Raw genomic sequence first — 20,071 nt, forward strand, 5'->3', positions numbered from 1 at the left:
TTTGGGCCATCGTTTTATTATTGAAGTATGTGAGATCAGCATTCAATTGCGAATTTTCGATGGATTCGCAATTGTTGCATGTACACGCAACAATTTCACGTCGTGGTTTATGACTAAAATGCTCCTAAAGGTAGAGCACCTACCTGAGGAACTAAATGCGTATTACAAGCGTTTTTTTAGCGCAGCGACCGCACCTCCGTATATGTAGGCACTAATGTAGCAAACTGTATACCTGTTCATTGATTGCTCGTTGCTATACACAGTAGCGCTTGATCCGATTAGCCTTTATCAACATTACCTGTGGATCCAAGAAATAAGAATGAAAGAGAAAATCGCGTTTCAACTTTTAAGTGCCAAGTAAACATTTACATCCAAGTATTTTGGATCCTATCCTGCTAAAGACAATGCTCACATTTGTGAAAATGAATGCATTTCAAGCATCCGACTAGAACAAAACTAAGTCTACACATCAAAATGAGTCGATCCGAACCGTGCACGTTTGAGCAAAAATCCATCGCAAGGCATTCATTCGGTTTCGCCACGTGACGCCAGAACAGCAGCGCAGCACGTTCCCAGTGCGAGGCTGAACAGTGTACACAGATTGTCATTCATTATCCGTAATACGGGTATCCGTATCCATATCCATTGCCAAGACCGTATCCAAGCCCATGTCCATATCCAGGGTATCCGTATCCGTATCCGCGGTGTCCGTATCCATATCCCGAGCCGTACGGGTATCCCCCGAAGTAACCGCCGTATCCGTGTCTTCGACCGTAACGGCCGCGACCCAGGAGGCCCCCGAGCAGGCGACCGAAGATGCTGAAAAAGTTGGGATGTCGTCAGGGCTCCCCGTAAAATCTGCCGGACTCGCATTTTCATATGTGAAAAAAAAATATTAAATTGCGGGAATATAAAGTGAGAACTAAAAGGTTACCGCCACTAAGTTTTGGTTCCTATCTAGGAAATTGCATTAAAGTTGATTATTTTTGCCATAGTGCATGTCTTAAACTCTTAATCGCGAGTGTCTACTTTTGATAAACAAGTTTCTAATACACTGATCAACCAGTAAATCAAGCTCTTTTAGCCTATGTTTGTGACCTACCCAGTTTCAGAACCCTTCAAATCTCCGGCTTCAGAGGCCACCGGCTGGTCGGCATCCGGTGTAAACTCGGCGGCTGCCTGCTGTTCAGGTTGGCAGGTCACCACCGCCACTAGCGCCGCCAGAAGGCACAGCGTCACAAACTGAAACCAAAAGTAGCCGCGGTCACTGATGACAGTGATTTTCCATAGAAGTGACACCCGTGAATCGCATTTCTTGGCAATGTACATATGTAGTTATAGAGACAATCCAATAGGCTGGCCCAAATGCTTCATAACCAGCTCAGCAGCAGAAAAAAAAAAACACAAAAAAAAACACACGATAGAATTTATAATTCGGAAGAAAGCTGGCGTAGCTTATCAAAGTTGTGCAAGCTTTTTTAATAGCTCTGACTTTTATAAGAATAAATATAATATGCTTAAAGCCAGTGGCGCAGCCAGGATTTCGTTTCGGGGGGGTCATCGCCTCCAAAGCGGGCCCCCTAGTGTGCGGGCCCCCCACCCATTTTTCAGAATCTTTCCATATTACCTACATACGCATTCTGCTGAGCGGGCCCCCTTTACCTGTACGATAACCCTGAGCGAGTTTGAATCGGAAAATTTTGATAGAACAATAGCTCGGTAATCACCCAGTGTTCAATTTCTACGCGAATTGACCATGACGGAAATATGTTACTATGACGTATGAATTCGTATCTTTCGAGGGCGAAATGTGCCCCTTCCGCAATATGCATAGCATATATGCAAACGGAACTGTTGCCTGCTTCTGTCGGACAAGATTTAAGCAGTCCCATGTGCCTGTCCTAACTCCTAAGTCATCTATTGGCTGCTGTAGTAGATTGTGATTTATTATTCTTCATTACGTGAATTCGCTCACAAGAAGTTTTAACCCTCGCCGGCACAGGGGAGGGGATGATGCAACCCCCTAAGGGTTTTCGCAAATAACTCGCGTAAAAAGCAGCCGATCACGACCGAACTTTCAGTACCCTCGCGTTGATCAGTTCTACCCTACCCTAGAAATTTCATGACCCTGACCCAAATGACCTTTGACTTGTGACCTACTTTCCGAGACCATGTTTGGCCAGAATCGCGATTCGGCGTATGCCGGCTCGCATTAGCCGCGCGTTTGCAGTCTTTCGTGGTTTCAAGCATTCAAACAACATGTGAGTTGATGCTGCTCCCATGCATTAGGGTGGATGTCAAGGTCACCTGAAGGTCAGGTCAGGTCATTCATTACCTATGATGACCTCGGTACTTTTTTCAAATTATACATGTTTCCAGGCTAGTTTTTGGAGCTGAATCCGAATTTAACAACCATTTGAACATTTACGAAGTAGTTTTGGTGCCTTCGTAACATGTTACGAAGCTGCCAGAGGCGGCTGACACGTAGGTACTACGAATACCCGGCAGGACTCCTATTGGTTGACCTGACCTGACCTGACCCGACCTGGCCTAAATGCATACTCTTGCCTTGGGCCGGGTTTGTTGTGGCGTGGTGATGTGGTGACGTAGATTCTGTCTGCTATCGTGGTCCCGGCATGGTGTTACTTAGCGCGGGGTACGGGCCCGACCGTTGCGCCAAGTGCGCTGAAATTTGCGCAACTTATAGATCAAGGATGGGCAACGTGCCTTTGGGGGTCTCAGCTCGATCGGATCGATAGCGAGCACATGGCGCGTGCTCAAAAAGTGCAAATTCGCGTCATGGACTTTACATGTATACATATAAATCCGCTTGCGAAATCGGGCGAAAATGGCTAAATATGATGCCAGACACTGGTCCGGTACCCATGCAGTATCTCGGTAACCGTGGGCCCAATCGGCACGGGGAACACAGTATCGTGTAGAGAATCGAAAGGGCTATCGAATGGTGTGCGGTGCAGGGATGGCACGCGCCACGTGCACCCGTGAGGGCACTTATGCTGGAAAATTTACGTTTCGGACAGATTTGGGACTTAATGCTATTTTCGGGTGACTGTTTGACGGAGCGGGTTCAAACAACGCCTGTTGGCAAAAGAAAGGTACCGCCTCTCATGGAAAAATTGTGAAAAGCTAATTGATCAAAAACAAGGTGCAGAACAAATCGCTGGAGAGAATGGTATTTGTTAATGACTTACTTAATTACATGGGTTTTACTGCATAACCTGGTACGTTTGACAGTTGAAAATGGCAGAGTTGGAAAGAACATTTAATTTTGTCCAAAATCCAATCATCGCTTTTGCATGACGAGCAACAGTATTCTTAAAAATATAAATGTTGCAAACCTCTACAAAGTAATTCATCGATCGCTATCATTTTTCAATAACCTACGTCAACCTTTGTTATAAACTACACATGACATGTTCTATAGTAGAACGCATGCTTATCAGACACGAGCACCTCGATGCAATGGATACTTTTTCCCAAACCATAATGCTTAGCCGTCAAAAAGCAATCAACCGAAATGGATACATAACCCACGGACACAAGACCAGCCAAACGCCCACCGATCGAAAATACCCCTTATTCGCTTTGGGGAGCAAGCGAGTCACCCTAGCGGGCCCCATTCAACCAGGGGCCCGGGACCTATCCACACGGGGGCCCGAGCCACGTCCACCTGGGGCTCCGGGCCCCGTCCACCAGGGGGCCCGGGCCCCGTCCACTAGGGGGCCCGGGCCCCATTCATCCGGGGGCCGGGCCCCATTCATCCGGGGTCCGGCGTCCACCTGGGGCCCGTTCTCCCGGGGGCCCGGGCAACATCCACCCGGGGGCCCGGACCCATCCACGGGGTCCTGGGCCCCATCCACCCAGGGGTCTCGGGCCCATTCTCCCAGGGGCCCGGGCCCGTTCTCCGGGAGGCCCGGGTCCGTTCTCCAATCTCCCGGGGGCCCGGGCCCCATCCAACCGGGGGTCCGGGCCCCGTCCACCCGGGGCCCGGGGCCCGTTCTCCCGGGGGCCCGGGGCCCGTTCTCCCGGGGACCCGGACCCATCCACGGGGGCCCGGGCCCTATCCACCAAGGAGGCCCGGGTCCCGTCCACCTGGGGCCCAGGCCGACCCCTCACCCGTGGTGTCCCAGTAGGCATTTCTCGAAGCGGGCTCGTCCGATTAGATTAGGGTCTCTCTCCTCCCTCTCTCTCTCTCTCTCTCTCTCTCTCTCTCTCTCTCTCTCTCTCTCTCTCTCTCTCTCTCTCTCTCTCTCTCTCTCTCTCTCTCCTTCTCTCGAGCGGGCCCCTGACAGAAATTTCGGGGGGGTCAGCTGACCCTCTGACCCCCCCCCTGGCTGCGCCACTGCTTAAAGCACGCCACATCATTCCCAGTAAATACTCCTCAGCCATTTAACAGTAACTGCGGAAGTCCCCTCCCCATTTCAACACCCACACACGCACACAAAACACAGTAAACTATAAGGACCGAATAAACACAGAAATTATACAACTCAAATAATGTATCAATCAACAAAAAAGCAATAAAGTCAAACACCAGGTAATACAATCTAATTGGACCAAACTGAACACTGAGCACAGTCTTGTTGTACAGCACTGTGGTATATGATCGGACGTGCGTTCTCTCACCGGCTTCATGTTGCTGACCACCGACTAGATTATCGACTGAAGACGCCGCCGGTGACCTTCCGATATATACCTGGCCGCCGCGCGGTGCGTCATTCGCCCCCAGGAAAGGACACGTGACCTCGGAGCACCGCAAGGCGCAATAGATGTGCCTGTGACGCATATTTACGTCTGGACAACGAGTTGCGTTGGAGAGGCCGGAAATAGTGGCGATTTCAGGACCGCCAGAATGGACCGTCATTGGAATGATTCTTTTTTAAACCGTGCACTGTTTTCGGCCGGAATTTAATAGTTACTACAAAATGTTTTGTGATTACGTTTCCAGCAAGAATGAATGCCATCAGGGCTAAATTTTTACTACTTTTGCATTTTGTCAAGAAGCATATAGTGTTGTTATATTGCAGTTTTAGCGCGTTTGTTACAAAATATGAAGCGAATAAGCGTCAGTGTAATTCATCAGTGTCAGAAATTGACTTGAGGGGAAGCTATGCTAACTGCTTTTGTCCATCCACTAGAAGTTTTTAAATATTTTGCTTTGTGTATTCCAAAAGGAGAGGGAACTATTTTATTTGTCGACATGTTAAATTTTCAAGGCAGTTTACAAACAAGCATTTGGTCTTTCTCGTATATAAGCAGTGGCTAAGAAGAAAAGGTTGATCAATCCTGAAGTTCAGTCATCGTACCTCCACTTGGCAGCAAGATCCCCAAGGACAGAGGATATATTGTGTACCTGTCCTGTAAATCAAAGCATTTTTGTGCTTGCAAAGGCTTAAGTTCTTTGTGGTGTGTTCGGAGTGAGGCTATATGGCCGTTTTTGTTGTATGTTTATGTGGAGATTGAATATAACTGTGACCCTGTGCTTGTTTGTATACTTACTATGGTCAAACAGGGAACAGCACATTCACATAACATACTCACCTAGCACCTAACTCATAGCTGTACGTTGCAGGATCTGTACTTGTTCATGTCTCGAGCATTAACAAAGCACTAAAGTAGCTTAGTAATCATTTTCCACATTTTCTGAGCATCTAACATGACATACAGCAGCTTGCAGAGCAGCTTCAGAGAAGAAACACTTTAAATGCACAGACTCACACCAGCCACCCAATGAGCCAGTTCCTCAGTTGACTGTTTCCCTGGATGCAGCTTGGCAAGGTGAGCTAACTATTGGCAAGTTGAAGGTTAGCAGGTAAGATTGAGTTAGGGTGAGTACCTACCTATAACTGGGTGCTACTGCTATGCAGGTCTTGGCCAGGCTGCAAATATGTGTGATGATTGAGGTTAGGTCAGCTGTCAGGTTATTCAGGTATGCTCATTGCTCAGGTCACATTTTTATGGACACTTGGCAACCTAAAAAACTAACATCCTAATCTAAGCTAACCCGACTAAACCTACATAACTGCTGACTATAGGAACTAAGCACCTACCTACTTGTGCCTACATGTCATACCATGTCAAAGTAGAGTTCCTTGGTGGAAGATTACCCTCAGTACTTTTTATCCCAGCCCTGTGAAGAAAACTAATACTTCTAAGTTCTAAGCTCTGAGTCACTGCTGGCCAGCCACAGGCAGAAACGCTGAAACTGAGAGCTTTGCCATTGTACAGGGTGTCCGGATAGTTCTGGCGCTTTTCAACATTTTCTAAAACAAATGCCATTGGTTCATAGATACTAATCAATGGATCATAACAATGACCAGGGACACCAAGCCACATGCTTCCGCTACGTGCTCATTCAATGTAACCACCGTCGGCGCCGACGACGGCCTCGACGTAGGGAATGAAGCGTCTGCGGGTTTTGACGATGCGGGGCATTTCCAGGTCCTCCCATGCTGTCATGATGCGAGTCTTCAGCGACTCCAGGTTGGGGTGAGAAATGGCCTAGATCCTGTTCTACAAAACGCGTAGCACGCCTTAGTCGAGCGGGTCAGGTTAGGAGAATAAGGCGGCCTAATCTCATTTCGCCACGGTGATCTGGCCCGGCAAGCTCCTCTGTCAGTTTAGCTTGAATGGCGGCGGCGTTGTTGGAGGGTGCTCTGTGCTGTTGAAATGCGAAGTGACCCTTAGGGCATGTCGTCTTGACCCTCGGGTTGATGTGGCTGTCCAGGAACCCCTCGTGGGCCAGCCTGTTATTCATTTATTCGACATTGACGAAGATGATGGGACATTTTTGTCCATCAGACCCCCGCACTTTCTTCGATTGCCGCGTTGAAATGCTGCTCCGTTCCCATATCGCGTTCGAAACGGTCTGAGGATATTTTTTAAGGAATTCCCGAGTCGAAATAAACCTTTACCTGCTAAACCATTCATCGAAAAACGCCGCATCGCGCTGCAACTCGCGCCTCGTTCAAGTCGCACCCGGCCGCCGCGCGCAGGCATTCAGCGACAAGGCGCATCTTCGCCCATCTACCCATCACTGAAAACGATTTCAAGGTCATATTTACACGACCCCTGGCTGAGCAATCAACGAGGGGTCATGTCTGTGATGATTGGCTGAATGTCCAATAATCACAGCGCGCGTTACACGGCGTCCAAAAGAAGCGCCAGGACTTTCCGGACACCCTGTATATTGGACCAACAATCACATATCACGAATGACTATGAACACATTATATGATCACACCGTTGCATGGATTGTCACATTGACAATTTTATAACAATCCTTTTTTCAAGAAATACAGTAATGATTAACCTCAAAATCAACATAAAGTGGATTTAGTGATCCAAGCTTTCTCCTCCAGTAGCAATGGAATGACTGCATGTTTCATTTGCCAGACACTGAGTACCTGATGCACATATTACAATCTGCAGTGCATAGCATCTAAGCATAGTAAAGCTGCCAAAGTCCATTCATTCTAGATTTTTAACTTGATAGTTAGCACTAATTTATCTTGCTGTTGTAAGTTATCATTCAATATTCATACCAATCCAATACATCAATATGCGCTCATCAGACAACATTTTCTGGCATGATCCTGCTCAGCGCGCTCTTCAGTATTGCTCCAAGATCTGCAATATCATAGCTTGTTTTCGGCCAATAAGCTCTTTTAATTTTACTTTTTCTTGCTGATATATGAGCCCGATCAACTTGTGTTTATCAACCAAAATTTCATAACTTCAAGTTCAACTTGATATTGATATTGTTCAGGAGTCAGGACCTCTGTCAGCTTCCTGGATACTTCGGATTGTTTTCAATCACATGCTTTTTAAATATGATATAAGTCAATCTTAAAGGATTCAAAACATCCAACAAAACGACGTACAAGAGTACGGAAACAACCAGATAAACTTAAAAAGCGCCTTGGAACAGAGCCAAGTGGTGCTCCATTTGTTTGTTTACAATGATTGTAGTGCTGATGTATTTTTAGGACTCTGAATGTCGGCTTATAAAAAATGAAACGTTTTTACAAAAGTTGTAAGGTGATTAATATTTATCTGAAAGAACTAAAATATTCAAAAGCCAAACACTACGAAATACATGAATCAGAACGAAAAAGTAACCCCAAAATCCAGCCTAATTACCGGCTCCTAAAACTGCAACAAAAGCAGCACTTTTCCCCGCAACTCGTTGTCCAGACGTAAATATGCGCCTGTGACACTGACACCCGTCTGTCGGGTCGGTTTGTGCCGGAATAGGGTCAAACTATTGCAGCAAGACCGAGATCCGGGGTGTTCCGGACGCTTCAGGGGTGAATCAGAACAGCTCCGCAACCGTACGATTTTTACAAGCGAGTCCTTCGACTGTACTTAACTGGGAGGGAGGGGGGCTCTGCAGGGCGCCTTCCTGTTTCGCAACATCTTCTAAGTCTAGGCCTATCAACATCATACTACCTTTACCTTCTGGCTGCATAAACATGTCACAATGTCCTATAACTTCGTATAGATTGGCGGAAAATGACGCCCAGAGTAACGTCATTTTTATGCTGTTAGGATAGGTCCTGTCAGGTCAGATCAGGTCGATCTTTAGACGTTCCGCCGGCTATGCCTACATAGTATAGGTGCTTATAAGCACATAGGCAACTCCGTATACGGAGTCCCAGGGGCTGGGTAGCTTCGCAACATGGGCCATGGGCTCAGAAACTAGCTCCTACAGAGTGTTTTACTAAAAGTGTCAAAAAGAAAATGCCTATGATGCATAAAATATGCACAGCATGTCGTTGCGCACGTGGATTTGTTTCAAATTCTTGGACATTTATGTTTTGCTCACATTCGTTATATTTTACACTCATGCGGAGCGAGGGCAGGAGGTCAAATGAGCAAGTCCTTTTTTTCCTTATGCAGAACAAAAACAGGTCATTTACGCCGCAACAAGAGGGCTGGATCAGTCGACCCGGACCCTGACATCTGTACGTACATCGTTGAACATCATGTTCCATTACAGGTGGAAGGTAAGACTGCCAAAAAAAAAAAAAAAACGAAACCAAGGTGTCAAAAGCTCACAAGACACATAGCCAAACACTATACTGGAGGGTCCAGTAATGCCTAAGGCGTAGTACGCACGTGCGTAGTTTTACAGCTCTCCGTTCAGTGGCGATCAGAGATTAGACTCCGGGGTGGCATGCCCCAAATGGAGTGAATATTCCCGTTTTTCGATTATGGCGAGCATTCTGTTGCAGGTGGAACTGTGACGCGTTAGATAAAGTTGTCCAATTGGAACACGAATCTGTGAGATACTCTCTTTTGATGATAGGCATCACCATTAATGATTGGTGCTAGGTTTCGTCCGATTACAGTACCTATATGCGCACATTACTTCAGCGGTGACCTGTACCTCAGTCGCCGAGGCCCCTTCCCACCCACCCAGTCGAGTATCCGGTTAGGTCGGTGGATCAGCCATGTCTACTGTCTAGCGCACCGAGCCCCCGCAGTTTCAGGGTCGCCTCGCCTCCACTACGCCGTCTTCCGACCGGATGGTGATGTCAAAACGACGACAGAACTCTGGAGGGATCCAACAAAACTGCCTCTGACCACAACGCCCGTGCCGAAAACCCACAACTAGCAGACACAGGCGGAACTGGGGGCCAATTTGGGACTACCGGCTGAGAGTAACCCAGTTCTTAGTTTGATGGTGGCAGTGCGGCAGAAAAACAGACTGAGCAAGTTTTCTATCGTTGTTGCAAAGCGTGTTGTCGGGTTTGAAAGATGGAAGTGTGTATGGTCTTTTCACGTCAGTTGTGCAAAATACGTTAACGCTTGGCGTCAGAGGTGCAGCCGGCCCCCCGTTTTCCAACCCATCCTCGGAAGTAATTGGTAGGTGGTCTTACCAAGAAGGAAAAGTTGTTTGGTAGCGGAAGCTACCAAATAACCTTTGTAGGGATCATCTATGCAATTTGTCATCTATGCGATTTGTCATTTCATGTTGTCATTCTCATTTATATTGTCACCGCTTTATTAATCAATCTGTTACCTGTTGTCAATTGCGCGTCATGTTTGTTATTTGTAAACCGGCCTGCCGCTGGCCTCAACCTTCCTAGTAACCGCTGTGCCATACGCTATAGAACGTGTCGTGCAAAGGTCACGGCGGCACCCCTGAGGCGGCCGCTGCCCGTACGTTTAGGAGCCCATTGTCGTGACGTCATGACTGTGGACAAAGGTCGCGGTAGGGGCTCTCCCGGCAGCCGGACGGTGACTCATACGTTGAGCTTGTCTCTCGCCGCGCCTGCGGGCATATTGGTAGTACTAGGGACGGCCAGCATGTGACCGCGGTTTTCGTCCCTTCCCCTGCTATAGCCTTGAGCTAGCGGGGATGCAAAATTCAAAAAAAAAAAAAAAAAAAAAAAAAAAAAAAAACGACATTGTCAATTCGTTTTTCGACTCTGCTGTTCGCTGCAAGACCAATACACATAGAAAACGGCTCGGGCATTTGGAGAAGAGCGGCTACTCTGAGGCGAGGGAAGAACACGGAGATTCACACAAACGACCTGACTAGGTTGCACCGGCCACAGTCATCCCTCTGCCGGACATCCGCACCACCACGGTCGCCCGCGCCTTCCTCGAGCACTGGGTCGCCCGATTCGGCGTTCCGTCCATCATCACGACGGACCGAGGCGCCCAGTTCGAGTCGGCCCTCTGGTCGGAGCTACAGCGATTCCTGGGCTGCCAGCGAACTCGGACGACGTCCTACCACCCGGCCTGCAACGGTATGGTGGAACGCCTGCATCGCCAGCTGAAGGCCAGCCTCCGTGCACACCAGGCTACGTCATGGACGGACGTGCTGCCGCTGGTGCTCCTGGGCATACGCTCCACCATCAAGGCGGACCTGCAGGCGACGTCAGCCGAGCTGGTGTACGGCTCCTCACTGCGGCTTCCCGGCGAGTTCTTCATCAGCAGCCAAGCCTCAGCAGCATCACCGGCCGGTTTCGTACAGGACCTGAAGCGCGCCATGTCTCAGGTGCGGCCGACACTCCCACGTCCGGTCCAGCGCGCCACGTACGTCCCGACGGCACTCCAGACGGCGACACACGTCTTCGTGCGCAGGGACTGTCACCGCTACCCGCTGGACGCTCCATACGACGGACCGTTCCCGGTTACCGAAAGGACCACCAAAACCATCACCATCGACCGTCGACAGAAAAAGGAGGTCATCAGCATCGACCGGTGTAAGGTCGCCTTCCTGGAGACGCCAGACGAATCCGGTCATCGACAGTCTGACCTGCCGACTGTGCAGCCGCACGGTACTCAGTCCAGCGGCCCGCCGGCCGCACCACCGCTCAGCAATGAGCCCAGCGGCCCGGAGCTTCTGATCTACGGTGACGCACCAACTCGCCCTGCAGCCGTCGCTCGGGCTGACGCTGCACCATTGCAGCCTCAGCCGATACTACGGACGACCCGCTCCGGCCGCGTCGTACGACCTCCGGTAAGATATCGCCATGTCACTTTTGTCCGCGACATGTCTGGCGAGGGGGTACTGTAGGGATCATCTATGCAATTTGTCATCTATGCGATTTGTCATTTCATGTTGTCATTCTCATTTATATTGTCACCGCTTTATTAATCAATCTGTTACCTGTTGTCAATTGCGCGTCATGTTTGTTATTTGTAAACCGGCCTGCCGCTGGCCTCAACCTTCCTAGTAACCGCTGTGCCATACGCTATAGAACGTGTCGTGCAAAGGTCACGGCGGCACCCCTGAGGCGGCCGCTGCCCGTACGTTTAGGAGCCCATTGTCGTGACGTCATGACTGTGGACAAAGGTCGCGGTAGGGGCTCTCCCGGCAGCCGGACGGTGACTCATACGTTGAGCTTGTCTCTCGCCGCGCCTGCGGGCATATTGGTAGTACTAGGGACGGCCAGCATGTGACCGCGGTTTTCGGCGACATTGTCAATTCGTTTTTCGACTCTGCTGTTCGCTGCAAGACCAATACACATAGAAAACGGCTCGGGCATTTGGAGAAGAGCGGCTACTCTGAGGCGAGGGAAGAACACGGAGATTCACACAAACGACCTGACTAGGTTGCACCGGCCACAGTCGACCGAGGTGGGCTTCCGCGCCCTTAAAGGGACCCTCCCACCTTAACATTAGTTTTGAGTTGAGATAGCCAAGTTTGCGGCCAGGCTCAGAAACCACCATTTATCCCGGCCGCAACCCCCGCAGCTTTATGGTGTTCAAGAAATTTCTTCCCTTTACTTGCAGGGTGGGACCAGCGTGGTCCCTATCTCTTAACCATTACGGGAATCTGATGACATCATCAGGCTTTCGAACGTCCGTTAAATGTTTGACTAAAACGTTTTGTAGCACGCGGTGGTATATGCTGCTTTGCGCGCAACAAATGCCGCACTTTCAAATAAAGTCGCTAGGAACAGCGGAGATCCCAAAAAGTAAACAAAAGTAAAAGTCTAATATCTTGAAAACCGGTGAATATTTTTCGATGAAATTTGGTAGATATTCGTTTTTGCTCTTTCTGAACCGAGCGACATCACTTTCATGCCAATTCATTAACTTTTTTGAAGGTGGGAGGGTCCCTTTAAGGACGCCTCTGACTGGCCATTGCGCTGACACCCTGGTCGGACCACGGTCATATATCGGGGTTACATGAGCACAGTAAATACGTATTTAGCCGCTAATTCGAATTAGGAACGCATTACCGACTCATGTAGCCACCTGCTAGTACGAATCGGCGATCCGATCCGCGGTTACATGAGCAAAGCAAATACGTATCACGATCGGATTCACCGCTAATGCGAATCAGGAGCGTACTACCGACTCATGTATCCACCTGCTAATACGAATCGGCGGTCCGAACAAAATCCGCTGGGAAAGAGGCTTAGAAGCGAATAGGACCAAGATACGTATTACAGGAACTATTTCTTCGCAAAAAGAAACATTAAAATGCAAAATAATTGGTATTTTTTCATTTTCTTCTTTTGAAATAATATTTAAAAAAAATATGTCGGTATTTTGTCAAGTTTTCAACAATAAATATAGTGAAAACCAAATAGTAAATATCCACATAATTTCAGTTGAAACATTTTTCTGACAGCACTACAGACGAATCAAGAGAGGCAATTGCCCAATGAGTCAAAGCAAGACAACTTTATGTTCAACTTTTTTTTGTTAAGTTAATTGAGAATGTTTTGAGCAGATTAAATGCAAAAAAGACATAAGATAATGAATTTTTGATTTAGTCACCTCTATTGCTACGGAAGTGCGCCACATTTGTATGCTATTCCGTTTGTAATGCGCATCGGGCCGAGAGCCAAACTAGATCCGTTTGACGTCACTGATACGAATTTGCTCATGTAGTCGGTGCACTGAATGCGTTCTTGGGGAGCTGATGCGAATTAGCGTAGTGCGTATTTGGAACGGATCCCTCATGTAACCGAAACGTCCGAGGCACACGATTCGGGCCGTATTTCACAAGAACTATTCTTTGCTGACTGGAAGCGTCAAAATGCAAAATACTAAGCATTTTTTTATTGGCTGCCTCGTAGAAAATAGCAAAAAAATGTTGGTATTTTGGTTTAGTCTTTGGATGTGAAATAAAATGAATGAAATATTTTGATACATAATTTTTTCTGACCACCCTGCTGTCGCTGCATGGCGAATCAGTGCCCACTGACTTAAAACAAGAAAACTTTGTTTTCATTTTTTGATTTCATGTTAATTTTAAATGTTTTTGAGCCTATCAAATGATATAAGCATTTAAAATTTAGTTCAGTCGTCCCGGTAAATGCCGCAACTGCGCCATGACTGTACGCTAATCCTATTCCGTTTGTGATACGAATTACCGGCCGTCGAGGAGTCAGCCCGGGTGAGCCAAACAAGATCCGTTTGACGTAGATAAAACGAATTAGTCTCATGTAACCGGTGCCGTAGATACGTTTGTGGGGAGCTGATGCGCATTAGCGTAGTGCGTATTTGGAACGGATCGCTCATGTAACCCCGGTAATTGATCGGACCCTGCCACTGGTTCGTGCTCAGGCTGCCTTAGCGGGTAGACCTGCTCGACCAGACGCCCCCACTGGTGGGCGAGTGCTCGGTTCCGACTTTCACCGCCGGTCCAACAGCGTTCTGCTGGTTCCCGCCGATCCGGTTACGACACCGCAAGTGCCGTACCGACTCGGGCGTCCCAGGTGGGCGTAACGGTTACCACACCAGTTCGCGACCCCCAGGCTCTGTCAGCCGTCGTACGGCTCTCGGACGGACACTCTAATAGATCAGCCACAGATCAATAGGTTGTTACAGACCGTCCGTCCAGCCAAGCGCTACCCACAGCGCAGTACGACACCTTTGCTTTTGGTAGCATGGCATACTAAACAAAAGTCGGTACGGTGGTACTGGTTAGGGATGAAAGCGGAAGCGGAAAAGGCGATAGAGACGATAAAATTTGTACTTACGGATTGCGCGATTTGCGAAATCATTTGGCGCCATTTTGGGTCCTGAAAACGATTGCGCGGTTTCGTTGACGCGGCGTACCTCGACCTGTTTCCCTTGCGCGAGTTTTTAGTATTAGGGACTTTGAATGGTCACGGCTTGCAAGTTTGCTTAATTGCTCATTCAACATACCAGCTGGAGATCTGTAGCGTTGCGTTGGGTTCATGACTCGTTGCAAAACAATATGAGCAAGGCCATTGGGAAAACGTCCGGACTCCGGCATGGGACGTCCTCGTCCTGGAATGAAATGGGTAAGTACTCCAATATCAGGCTTTTTGATCGTCTATTTAATTGTTAAATTTTATCAGAGGTAGTGTTCCAATTGGGATTTGTCCAGATGACATCAACATTGGTAACTTTCCTGTTTACAAGCTGCTTACTCTTATCACTGGTAGATTGAATAAATAGGTTAATACGAACAATATGTTGATGTAATTTAGCAGGTGGCGTCTCCATAGAAACCCTGTTCGACAAGCTTTGGAAGCTCGCTGGCAGTGTTCTGAAACGTGGGCTCTGTTCGCTCGCTGCTGCCAAAACAGCTTCCCAACAGCCCGCTAGATTGAGATGGCCTAACTGTGTTAAGATGCGAGGGCTGTGCTGTTGACCAATGATTGGTCGAGAAATGCACGCAGGCCGTGACGTAGGCTGCTGACGTCTATCAGGCTGACCAGGGGCAATCGCTGAAGCAAGGATATATGTCTCCTTTACATAACACATAGCGTACTGTGATGACGTCATGCAACTGTGATGGCAATCAGGCGCTGACTTTATAATCTGCTGACTAAAAAACAGCAACTGAACTTACAGCGCCATGGTCCTAGAAAGTGGCCGACACAATTGACCCTCCCACCTTCAAAAAATTATTTGGCAATTAAGTGATTTCTTGGTGGTGTTTCGCCAGAGCTGCTAGTTCGTTGCCAGCACTCGTGTCTGCTTGGGTTTCCATGGAGACAGCAACAAGCCCTCCAACAAGCTCCAACACCGCTGAAGCATGATGTCAGCTTGCTGAATGCGCCTGCAGCACGGCTGAAGGATCAAAAATGAATGTGTACCAAATTTCACTTAAAATATTGGGTACTTAACTTGTTTACAGGATACCTATTTTTTTAATAAATTTAGTCCGAATGGTTGAATGGGTGGATTTTGAGGAATCAGAGCCCGTACTAAGCATAGCTTGTTGTGCTGACCCTGACCCCACCACCCAATCGCGCAATTCCAATTGTATGGCAGAATTTTGTCTGAACGTTTAACGTGCCCTCACGACTGGGCACAGCCCCCTCCGCTTACTCACGTTACCTGGCTTCTGCGCGGCCCCTGCCACAGACATGCACGCCATCACACGTAGTAGCTAAATGTAGCTGCCTGCACCGGGGCTTAAACCGGGCTCTCACTACCGGCTAAGCCTCAAATTCCGGCGCTTTAATCCACTCGGCCACGGAGGGGACTAATTACCTTTTCGTATTAGTTATCCTATTTTGTTCCCTTTTTGGGACCTCTGCTGTTTGTTCCTGTGATGTCATTCGGAAGCAATGATTTGGCATCCAGATGGCGCATAAAGAGACCATCCCACTTCACATAAGTTCTGAGTTCTTCTTCTTCATGGATTAGGGTGCGTAGCCGTCAGCCTAGTTCTGAGTTAAGATAGCCAAATTGAGGTCCCTGTCCCTTGGCTTGCACTTACCAGTTTGGGCACTCACATGGTGGTGAGATGTGGAATTGGCATAGAAATTAGGATGAGCTTAGAGGAGTGACAGGAACAATTTTTTGAAACGGGAGGTTAAGGGAGCTTGGAGGAGGTTGGAAGAGCGACGGGAACAGACCCTATGGGCTTAGGGCTATGACTGTGGCCCTGTTTGTTTGCTGCTGTCAACACAGCTTTCCCTGTTTGGGGTGGCACACAGCTACCCTGCCGGCTGCGCCATGTACATTCCCCAACATCCCATTAGGTGGCTACTGTGTTGTAGGGACAGGACTGGACAAGACTATGAAAGGACTGTGCTGTTGACCAATGAGAGGCTGAGAAATGCATGCAGAGGCAGGATTGCTGACATACACTGACGTAGGCTGCTAACATCTGCACAGCGCTTACTATGGACAACCACATGTGTTGTAAAGGTTTCATTCACACATAACATAGCTAGCAGTGATAAAGTCAGGTAACTGTGGTGTAAATAGACGAGCAGACATCATAAGTCTGTTGAGAAATAAACTTTGGATGAACAGGGCCAGGTATTCCACTGGTGGCACAGTATTTAAAACTGGGCCCTGTTTCACTGAATATGATAGCAGCACACTGGCGGCACATTTCTTGAGCTGACGTAATGTGATGACGTCATATTATTGACTAACAAGCGAATTAGCACAGTGAACAGGCAGGCCCACATTCATTGGGCTTTAACTAACAAAAGCACTTCCTTTTTTACAGATGACTTGCTGTTTGATGATTCAGTTCTTCAGGAAAGTGAAGTACCGCTTCAGGCTCATGGCCGCTATCTAAATAATAGAAGAGGCAACTCTAAACCAGGCAAATGTCACAAGCCAAGGGCAATGAAAGGTCAGTATTTCATAAATGTCTGAATGGTTTTGTATATGGCTGTGGGCCTGGGTGCCTGCAAAGTACCATATCCCCCCCCCCCTGACCGGGCTCACCTGCACCTTGTTCACCAGCATTAATTTGAATAATAAAAGATGTAACACAGTAGATAGCAGCACAGCCCTCTGAGGTCTGTTGTGGCCCTCTTGCCTGTTGCCAGCTGGCTTAGTGCGGATATATGGGTCAAACAAAGCTATGTGAATCAGGTAGAACGCTTCCGGCGAGAAGTGGGGACAGATGAGTTTAGTAACTGCGACTCTGAGGGCCAAACAAACTTAGGTTGCCATGGTAATGGGCGAATTTGGCATGAGTACGCATATACTCATTTTTCAATGAATTATTTCAGAAAAAAGCAAACATACTTGTTGTATCAGTACAATAATGAATTGCAGTTTTCATAAATGATCCGTGTTTGGCCTAAATAATATCAAAATCAACTCTTAAACTGAATGGCTTGTGCTGCCATAGGTTACCTCCAGGGGTGGAAATCTGTCAAAATGTCAGGGGGGTCCAGGCCGGACAGATGGAGGCGGGCTGGATGCAGAACCATTGACTTACATGGCAGTAATTCGTTTTCAGGGGGGGGTCCTGCCTGACCCCCCACCCCCGAGATCTCCACCTCTGGGCCCTGTTTCACCGGTGATAGCAGCACGCTGCTATCAAATTGCGCGAGCTGACGTAATGTGATAACGTCATACTGCTGACGTAAGGGGCAATTCTGGCGCACGATTACCGCAATATTGTTTTACGTCATCAACTTATTTTCCTTAAACCCGACTTCTTTTAAATACATCATATTAAAAAAAAATCTATATTAAAAATGAATATGCTATCATGTCTCATGACTGCGTTAACTCTTACTTTTATTTAGGCTCATACGTCACTTACTGCCGCGGCCAAGGTCGCGGCAATCGTGCGCCGGAACTGCCCATCACGTCAGCAGTATGGCGTCATGACATGACGTCAGCTCGCGAAACGTGATAGCAGCGTGCTGCTATCACCGGTGAAACAGGGCCCTGGTTACCTGACACTCTGGATCCCGAAATTGTCACTAGCTTATCTGCCAAATTTGTTGTTAAGAATGCTCAAGGTGCTGACAGCGCTAGCGCAAGTGTCGCCACTTTTCGTGATGCCAAAAGGTATAATATGAAGTGACTTAAACTCAAGTAAAGACCAAGAATGGTCATGCCTGTGGGCAAGCAATATTTACCAGTATAACGCCTTTGGGGGCGACTAACGGAGCGAGCGAGAGGGTGGGCCTTGCACGTGCGAAATTTCGAGGGGTACCTCCAGCTGACTTGTGCACGGCACCCTACTAACCGGTCTCCAGCGATGTGCCAAATTTGAGCACAATCGGCCCAGCCGTTCTCGAGATCTGGAAGCGGCACCCTGCACGTGCGCACGTGCACAATGGGTCCCAACTGACTTGTGCACGGCACCCTACTAACTGGTCCCTAACCGTGTACCAAATTTGAGCGCCATCGGTCCAGCCGTTCTCGAGATCTGGAAACGACCCCGGCACGTGCGCACGTGCAACAGCACCCCAACTCTGGCACATGGATATCCATTGCTTAGTGGGTGCCTACCTACATGCCAACTTTGAGCGCAATCGGCCAAGTAGTCACCGATATATTGCAACTATTACAAAGCTGACACCAGCTCTTCGTTTTGCACGTCAACGTGGCACGTGCATAAGGGGTCACTCACATGTATCGGGAATAGTCCAAAACTTGGTAGAAGGAATGAAGCTACCCTACAAAAATTACCGCATGTAAATCGGTCAAGTGGTTGCTGAGATGAGCGTCGCAAAATCGTGACCACGGCCGGCCGGCCGGCCGCTCATACTCAGAAATTTCCATTATTCTACGTAAGACTCCGCTCGTTTCGCTCGCTCCGGAATAAGTTTCAACCCTAAGCATGTTTTATCATATGACTTCATCAGTAATTGGTTGTCAGCCCGTTGGTGATGTGTCAATAAACTAAACTAAACTAAATATGCTTAGCATGCATTTGAAGGTTGTTGTGATGTTTGCAGAGAATGACACATGCCATTTTCCCATCATAGAACGCACATGGGGGGGGGGGGGGGTGCTACCACTCCCGCGCCATTTCGTTCCTGTTGGAGATAGAGCTTCGCGGTAAAGACCAAAAAGATTCTATGGGAAGAGACGAATCCAATGATACCCAGTTTTACCTTCTCAGGTCAGTCATTGACCTTCCAGGTCAGGTCAACCTAAACACTGTTGCTGTCTTGGGTCACCGTCGGATATCAAGTGCGCTGCTCATCATATACCAATGACGATGCCGTTTTGTGGTGCCAAGCCAGCTAGAACCTCTTTGTCACACTATCCGACCACGTTTTTGCTGCTGAGGTAATTTCAGGTCAAGTTAGGTCAAGGTCAATGATATGTGTTTGTCAGTGTGTGTCTGTCTGTGTGTATACTGATGTTTGCACCGATTGTTTATGTGTCCATATTACATGAGATTATGAAATGAGAAGCCTTTACGGAAAATACAGCCAAAGAAACTTCACGAAAAGTAAATTCAGCTTGCCTAAAATGCAATGTTTTTAGAAGACCTAGGTTGACCTTGACCCTGACCTTGACATCTGTACATCGTCGAACAACATGTTCCATGATAGGTGGGAGGTAAGACTGGCAAAAAAGGCCGAAATATCAAGGTGTCAAAAGCTCACAAGGCCGATAGCCAACGAAAGATATTGGGTATTTGTCATTTTAAAGAACAAGGTCATATCTCCAAAACCAAAAACCACAGAAACTTGAAATTTTCATTGGATATCAAGAAAGGATAGATGATACGAAAAATCAAGCTTCTATCTCTAAAAATGTTAGTGCAGAGCAGAAAAACTACTTGGGGGGGGGGTGCCAATCCCCCCTCCCCCCATGTGCGGGCGAGGGATATGGAAGTTGGAAGATATGGAAGGGACACCCTTTAGTTGAAAGC

At 47.9% G+C, this 20,071-nt stretch overlaps 3 protein-coding genes across 4 annotated transcripts in view; 2 read left to right on the plus strand and 1 right to left on the minus strand.

Annotated features, from left to right (window-relative positions):
* Window positions 1–4,824, minus strand: LOC122367559 (shematrin-like protein 1). The gene is made up of 3 exons (XM_043340785.1): window positions 4,648–4,824; window positions 1,103–1,242; window positions 1–819 (listed from the first exon to the last, which is right to left on the minus strand). The coding sequence occupies exons 1-3, from the start codon at window positions 4,654–4,656 to the stop codon at window positions 612–614; spliced, it is 357 nt and encodes a 118-aa protein (XP_043196720.1). The 5' UTR covers window positions 4,657–4,824; the 3' UTR covers window positions 1–611.
* Window positions 4,825–8,535: 3,711 nt separating this feature from the next.
* On the plus strand, window positions 8,536–14,593 carry LOC122367555. The gene is made up of 4 exons (XM_043340778.1): window positions 8,536–8,547; window positions 9,023–9,029; window positions 10,587–11,032; window positions 14,588–14,593. Exons 1-4 carry the CDS (start codon window positions 8,536–8,538, stop codon window positions 14,591–14,593), a joined length of 471 nt encoding a protein of 156 aa, XP_043196713.1.
* LOC122367558 overlaps window positions 9,884–20,071 on the plus strand; it is a 33,529-nt gene continuing 23,341 nt past the window's right edge. The window contains exons 1-2 of one of the 2 annotated variants that reach the window (XM_043340784.1): window positions 9,884–9,891; window positions 16,940–17,068. In XM_043340784.1, the coding sequence (XP_043196719.1) occupies window positions 17,062–17,068 (7 nt within the window). In that variant the 5' untranslated portion in view covers window positions 9,884–9,891; window positions 16,940–17,061. Of the gene's footprint in view, window positions 9,892–13,878; window positions 14,766–16,939; window positions 17,069–20,071 lie in introns of those variants that run through there. The other variant, XM_043340783.1, reaches the window with a different exon arrangement.

The sequence above is a fragment of the Amphibalanus amphitrite genome, unplaced genomic scaffold (assembly GCF_019059575.1).
Source record: "Amphibalanus amphitrite isolate SeventyFive unplaced genomic scaffold, NRLGWU_Aamphi_draft 000877F_arrow, whole genome shotgun sequence".
Lineage (NCBI taxonomy): Eukaryota > Metazoa > Arthropoda > Thecostraca > Balanomorpha > Balanidae > Amphibalanus > Amphibalanus amphitrite.

Excerpts from the sequence above, each read along its gene's own strand:
- LOC122367559 (XM_043340785.1), bottom strand. Across the intron at positions 820-1,102 it reads TTGAAGGGTTCTGAAACTGG|CATCTTCGGTCGCCTGCTCG; the intron begins GTAGGTCACAAA and ends CAACTTTTTCAG.